The sequence below is a fragment of the Dama dama genome, chromosome 11 (assembly GCF_033118175.1).
Source record: "Dama dama isolate Ldn47 chromosome 11, ASM3311817v1, whole genome shotgun sequence".
Classification (NCBI taxonomy): Eukaryota; Metazoa; Chordata; class Mammalia; order Artiodactyla; family Cervidae; genus Dama; species Dama dama.
Window position 1 is genome coordinate 100,284,532 of NC_083691.1, and position 6,680 is coordinate 100,291,211.

The window sequence follows — 6,680 nt, forward strand, 5'->3', positions numbered from 1 at the left end:
GTGGGTTTGGAAGGAGAAGGAAAACAACACCACCATGAGACGCAACAACACGATGCAATAGCAGGGCTTCGTGCGCCCGTGGAAGGGAAACCTCTCTGCATAGGAGGGGTGGGGGCGGCGGGAGCTAGCTAGGTCGATGTGCTGGCCTGGGCAGGGGAAGACGGGAACCCCAAAGGAAGGAGGCTAATGACACATAAAGAGCCGGCAAAACAGATGGTTACAAACAAGAATGACACAGGATCATCACTTGTTCCAGTTGGGGATTTTAATCAAAGAAAAGCTGAGTCCCAAACCTCCTTGATAGTGTCTGCTCTGTAACAGCCAGGCCAGGAAAACAAAACCCCCCAAAACCTCTGAGTATGGCACTCACCGTACCCCCCATCCTGGCTCCTGCTGTCCCCTTATCACCTAGTGGAGAGGGCCAGGGCCTTCCCTCCAGGACCTGTAGTCTGCGGGGGGCCAGTGTGACCGAGACCCCCCTTCACACTGTTCTCCACCCACGCGTCCAGAGCCCCGCCTCCTCTCTGCCAGGCACGGGTGGTCCTTGAGGGGGTGGCAGATGGGGGAGAGCCATCCCGGGGTCATGACTCACCCAGGGTGGGGGGATCTTTAGTCAGAGCAGAAGTGGGGGTGGGACGTGGGCTCCATCCTCTTCCCAATCTCTGCTCACCCTGAGCTCGGGCTGTCACCCGCTATGGGGGTGGGGGTTTCCCTAGTTTGGGAATAGAATAAAGGGGCCAAGGCGAGCCCTTCCTTCATGGCTAAGTCAGGCCTACTTGAATCTGTGTTCCAGAGCTGAAAAGGGGACAGCCCCAAAGACAGAGGCATGGAGGTGGGGGACATGCATGTAGTCACCTCAGGCAGAAGTCACTGGTTCTGACCAGAGGGCTGGGCAGGGCCCCGCAAAACGTCACCAACAGGCTCCCACTCCCGAGCCCACGTGGGGCCTCCCAGCATGGCTCATGCCCTTCACCCCAGGAGGGGAGGATGCTCAGCCCAGCACAGGAGTCCCGGAGCCCCTATGTGGCTGGGCTGAATTTCACTTCTGAGCCAGAACCCCAGCTGGCCAGTCCTGTCTGCTTCTTCCCCTGGAGCTGGAAGTCTGTGGCTCCCAGCAGAGCAGGTGACGCCAGCCCACGGGTCAGCAAGATGGGACCTGACTATCCTATGTGCTCTGTAATTTGCCCCCGGAGTCAGCCATTAAGTCATTCACCAGGCTGATGCCAAGGATAAGCGCCCATATCAGCCGCTGGGATCTGTGGCCCAGACTCCTTGGCTCTGTTGTGGGTTTTGCCGCCTCAGCCTCCGGACTGGCCTGGGAGGGAGGGACAGAGCACTGAGGGTGTCCGGGCAGTGGCACAGCCTCGGAGCCTTCGGACCAGTGTGGGTGAGCAGTTGGTCTATTATAAGCTCCCATCTTACAGGTGGGAACACTGAGGCCTGAGAAGGTGACCTGCCCCAGGAATCTTTGGAGTCCTTGAGGCTCCTCTCCCCCGCATCCCCCTGCCTCGCAGCACACAAGCTACCAGTTCTGTCTCCAGCATCGCAGAACAGATGTGATGAACGCACAGACACATCAACACATCACTGGGAAGAGTTCAGAGTTAACCAGCCAAGTGGAGGGCTTGGGGGGCCACAACGGGGCCTGGCGGTAGTCCTTCGAGACAGTTTAGACCTAGGGGTCTCCAGCAGGACTGGAAGGCTCTTACAAAGGGCATAGAGTGGTGACACAGGCCCTGAGTGGGAGCCTGGTGAGTGGGTTCTGAAATCCCATGCAGCTGGGGCGGGGGTGGGGGCAGCTCCCACTCCAGAGCACTGTCCCCACACACTTGGATATCTCTGCTTCTGCGGAGTTCAGCTGCCAACACTGCTGGCCCTAGTCCAGGGGCCCAGACCCCCACGCACACCTGGGACTCACCACATCCGCCCGAGGGCTGGCAGATGAGGTGGGGGTGGGCAGGATGTGGACTAAGGGCTCCCCAGTCTTCCTGCTCCTGGCCCTGCTCAAGTCCAGTGCAGGGGTCCTGCTGCCCAGGGGACTCTGCTGCCTGCCTCTGGAGGGCTTTGAGGGGGAGCAATGGGGTGGGGGAGGCAGATTCAGGTAGCTCTTCTCCCTCTTCCCCTTGGAGAGGCTCCTGAAATTCCCACAAGGCCCAGGGACAGCCCAGCCGCGTCAGCTGAGTTCCCCTTCAGGGCCCGCCTGCGACTTGGGGAAGTGCTTCACCCTGGGCCCTGGGGTTTCCCTGAGTTCCATGGGAGAAAGCCTCACTCCACTAATAACGGGAAGGTCATCACAGGTCCCCTGCCCGCCCCATGCCACAGCCCAGGGGTCCTCCTCAGGCCAGTGCTCTGGTTCTTGGGCTCAGGGGACCATCTTCCGGCCGCGCTTGGCCTCTGAGCAGCAGCAGTGCTGGTCTCAGCCATGAAACGGGTGGTGTGGGGGTGGGGGTATAAAAGCTCCTCCCGCCCAGGGTCTCTATGAAGAAGAGAAAAGGTACAGCAAAGCATGGGTCCCCAACCACCAATGTGGACATCATCCTCCGTAACAGCGTGCTTAATGGCTCAGCAATGTCTGACTCTTGGTGACCCCATGGATTGTAGCCAGCTCCTCTGTCCATACCCGTTTTCCAGGCAAGAATACTAGAGTGGGTTGCCATTTCCTTCTCCAGGGGATCTTCCCGACCCAGGGACTGAACCTGTGTCTCTTGTGTCTCCTGCATTGCACCTGGCTTCTGTACCCGCTGAGCGGGTCAATTTTTGTAGTAACAGATTCCTAGGAGAGGGGAGACTCTGGGAAGGAAAGGGAACAGGGAAATGGGAGAGGAAGCCTAATAAGGGGCATCAAGGCCCTGAGTGAGGTCCAGGGTGGGAGCGCTCAGAAAAAGCCCTGGGGCGGCAAGGTGGGAGGGGGATATTTGGGCAAACACCTTCCCTGCAGAGCCGTCCCCGGCTTCCTCGACCAGCGCATCCCTCCCCCGAGCCAGCCCCAGTCCCGGGCCCGCCCCGCCTGCGCACCGCGTGAGACCGCGGGGGCGGCACCGGCGCCTTCCTGCTTTGCCCTTGTTTGGCGACCCGGGAGGCCGGCCCAAGGCTACTTAAACCCGGGCGCTGGAGAGGGTGTCAGGAACAGACGACTGGGGCAGTGCGGCCGCCGCGAGAGCCTGGGGAGCGCGCAGGGAGAGGGGAAGGAGAGGAAGAGGAGCGGGAAGAGGGGGAAGGAAGCTTCCAGGGGCCAACATGGGGCTGGAGGCGGCGAGAGAGCTGGACTGCGCGGCGCTGGGCGCGCTGCTGCGGGAGCCTCGGGAGGCTGAGCGCACGCTGGTGCTCGACTGCCGCCCCTTCCTGGCCTTCTGCCGCCGCCACGTGCGCGCCGCGCGCCCTGTCCCCTGGAACGCGCTGCTGCGCCGCCGCGCGCGGGGCCCGCCAGCCGCCGCCCTCGCCTGCCTGCTGCCTGACCGCGCGCTGCGGGCGCGCCTGGCCCGCGGGGAGCTGGCGCGGGCCGTGGTGCTGGACGAGGGCAGCGCCTCGGTGGCCGACCTCCCGCCCGACGGCCCGGCCCACGCACTGCTCGCCGCGCTCCTGCACGAGACCCGCGCGGGACCCGCCGCCGTGTGCTTCCTGCCAGGTGAGCGCCGGCCGGCCGGCCTGCGTCCCCAGCTCGCGTCCCCTGCCCGCGGACGTCCGGTGTCCGACCCCAGGCGGGCCTTCCCGGCTAACCGTGTCTTGGTCCTTTCTGCAGGAGGCTTCGATCGCTTTCAAGCCTGCTGCCCCGATCTGTGCTCTGAGTCCCCGGTCCCCGCGATGACGCCTGACAACAACGACAACAACCGCTCCGACTCCAGGGCTCCCTCTTATGACCAGGTGAGTTAAGGGCTCCTTGTCAGTGTCCCGCCTGCCAGTTGTGGGCTCAGGAGTGTGCCCATGACCACAGTCACCTGTGTGTGTGTCTTTGGCCGCAGATGTCCACGTCCACAGCCCCGTAGGATGTGTGTGTGTGTGTGTGTGTGTGTGTATGTATGCCTGTGTCTTTGGCGGCAGATGCCCATGTCCGCAGCCCCATGGGGTGTGTGTGTGTGTGTGTGTGTGTGTGTGTGTGTGTCTTTGGCCGCAGATGCCCATGTCCACAGCCCCGTAGGGTGTGTGTGTGTGTGTGTGTGTGTGTGTATGTGTGTGTGTCTTTGGCTGCAGACGCCCATGTCCACAGCCCCGTAGGGTGTGTGTGTGTGTGCGTATGTATGTGTGTGTATATCGTTGGCCGCAGACGCCCGTGTCCGCAGCCCTGTGGGGTGTGTGTGTGTGTGTGTGTGTGTGTGTGTGTGTGTGTGTGTGCGTCTTTGGCCGCAGATGCGCACGTCCGCAGCCCCGTGGGGGGTGTGTGTGTATCTTTGGCCTCAGATGCCCACATCCACAGCCCCGTGGGGGGTGTGTGTGTGTATGTGTGTGTGTCTTTGGCCGCAGACGCCCGCGTCCGCAGCCCTGTGGGGTGAGTGTGTGTCTCGGCTCTCCAGTGGTGCTGACCTTTGGTGTGCCTGGGCGGGGGTTGCTGGTGTGTGCCACTGTGAGCCTGTGTTTGTCCTGTGAGCAGCATAGTTAGGGGGGTTTGGGGGGAAAGAGTGTATCGGTGGGTGTGTATCTCCATGTGTCCTCCCCCGTGTTCCGAGTCTGATCCCTGACCAGCGACTCCTAGCTAAGAGCTCCTCAGGCCCGGGCCAGTCGGCCCTGCCTCTGTCCCCCTGGAAGGCTTGAAGCCCCGTGGGCCAGGGCGGAGACCTCACCACCATCCCTCTTTCCTGTCCAGGGCGGCCCCGTGGAGATCTTGCCCTACCTCTACCTGGGCAGCTGCAGCCACTCGTCAGACCTGCAGGGGCTGCGGGCTTGCGGCATCACCGCCGTGCTCAACGTCTCGGCCAGCTGCCCCAACCACTTTGAGGGCCTTCTTCGCTACAAGAGCATCCCTGTGGAGGACAATCAGATGGTGGAGATCAGCGCCTGGTTCCCAGAGGCCATTGGCTTCATTGGTAAGGGGTGGGCCACAGGGTGGGGCCTGTCGGGATTCCGGGGGAGGAGGCGGGGCGCCTGTCTCGTCTCTGCCCACCTTCCGGTCGTCTGACCTCGCTTCCCCCCTCCCCATTGCCCTTGCAGACTCAGTGAAGAACAGTGGGGGCCGCGTGCTGGTGCACTGCCAGGCGGGCATCTCGCGCTCCGCCACCATCTGCCTGGCGTACCTGATACAGAGTCGCCGTGTGCGGCTGGATGAGGCCTTTGACTTTGTGAAGCAACGCCGGGGAGTCATATCCCCCAACTTCAGTTTCATGGGGCAGCTGCTGCAGTTTGAGACTCAAGTGCTCTGTCACTGAGGCTGGGCCCCACTGTGCTGACCCCACCAGGGTGGGGGCTTACAAAGCTCTGATTCCTGGGGACAGCGGGGGCCCCAGGTCCCCACGGCCCCTTCCACCTCAGGGACAGTGGCCCCTTTGGGGCTTGAGAAGCCTCCGAGGGGGGCACTGGAAACGCGGGGCTGCTGGACTTTCTCACCTGCTGCTCTTCTGCTGGGGGTTGAGGGCCAGCCCTCATCCTCATCCCGGAAGGAGGTTGGAGGGCGTGCCTGCTTCCCTCCTCCCCTGCCCTCTGGCAGAAACTAACTGGACTCTACACCCTCGACTCCCACTGGTCCCACCACCCCGTTGGAGCTCTTGGCAGCCTGAGGGCTTCAAGGAACAAGCTGTGACAACCAGGGCCCCTTTCTAGGGGGTGGTCCACCCCGGGGCCTGGAGCCTGAACCCTGTGCCGGGGCTCCGGGAAGTGACGCCGATGCTGGGTCTGAACTTCTTGCTTGCGTGTGTGCGCAGGAGCGTTTCACGCCTGTGTTGGCGCTGGAAAGTTATTTGTGTTCAACTGACATTTAACACTCCCTCCTCCACTTCCTCCCAGCCCTGTGGGCAGCGGGGAGGGTGGGAGGTTTGGAAACTTAGCACTTTATATTTATACGGAACATTGAGGATGTGTCAATAAAATATTGTTTTGTTTAAGAAACAACTTAAGCGTCTGGTCTCAGGTCAACGCCTGGGGAAGTGCTCAAAGCTGTTTATTAGTCAGACCTCACCTTCCGTTGTGTGGCTGAGTCTGGGAAATGAAAGGAGGAAGGTGCAGGGGTGACCTCACCTCCCAGCCTGGTCCTCCCCATGTTGGTGCTCTTTTCCAGGCAGAGCCAAAAGCGGGGATTTCTGGGAGGCTGGCTCCAGCCTTATTCCAGTTATCAGTGTTGATCTTGGGAGAAGACTGTGTACTATTGAGAGCTGGACCCAGCTCTGCCCTAGTCAGACCCCACTTCCTTTGTGAAGTGTGTGTGTGTGTGTGTGTGTGTCTTCCTATGGGCATGGCTGTCTGTTGGTGACCTGTACACCTACCGGCGTGTGTCTGTGTGTGCCAGTCTTGGGGTTCCCCTGGGCTGTGTATATCATGTGCCCGTACTGGGGCAATGCTGCCCTCACCTCTTTCTTTTTTTTAGTTCATCAAATTGCATACTTCCAAAGATTATAAATTTATTTGTGCTGGGTCCCAGCTGTGGCACTTGGGACCATGGATCCTCACTGCAGTATGTGGGATCCCCAGCTGTGGCATGCGTATGTGCATGCGTGGTAAGTCACTTCAGTTGTGTCTGACCCCATGGACCGTAGCCC

The 6,680-nt window shown here is 61.2% G+C and overlaps 1 protein-coding gene across 1 annotated transcript; it reads left to right on the forward strand.

Moving 5' to 3' along the window:
- Nucleotides 1-3,130: 3,130 nt before the first annotated feature.
- Nucleotides 3,131-6,036, forward strand: DUSP2 (dual specificity phosphatase 2). Its single transcript, XM_061156025.1, has 4 exons — nt 3,131-3,625; nt 3,740-3,861; nt 4,799-5,018; nt 5,143-6,036. The coding sequence occupies exons 1-4, from the start codon at nt 3,238-3,240 to the stop codon at nt 5,355-5,357; spliced, it is 945 nt and encodes a 314-aa protein (XP_061012008.1). The 5' UTR covers nt 3,131-3,237; the 3' UTR covers nt 5,358-6,036.
- Nucleotides 6,037-6,680: the final 644 nt, after the last annotated feature.

Bases quoted from the DNA above. Each gene is read 5' to 3' on its own strand.
- DUSP2 (XM_061156025.1), top strand. From the start codon at position 3,238: ATGGGGCTGGAGGCGGCGAGAGAGCTGGACTGCGCGGCGCTGGGCGCG. The intron at 3,862-4,798 runs GTGAGTTAAGGG...TTTCCTGTCCAG, and splicing joins GGGCTCCCTCTTATGACCAG to GGCGGCCCCGTGGAGATCTT. The intron at 5,019-5,142 runs GTAAGGGGTGGG...TTGCCCTTGCAG, and splicing joins AGAGGCCATTGGCTTCATTG to ACTCAGTGAAGAACAGTGGG.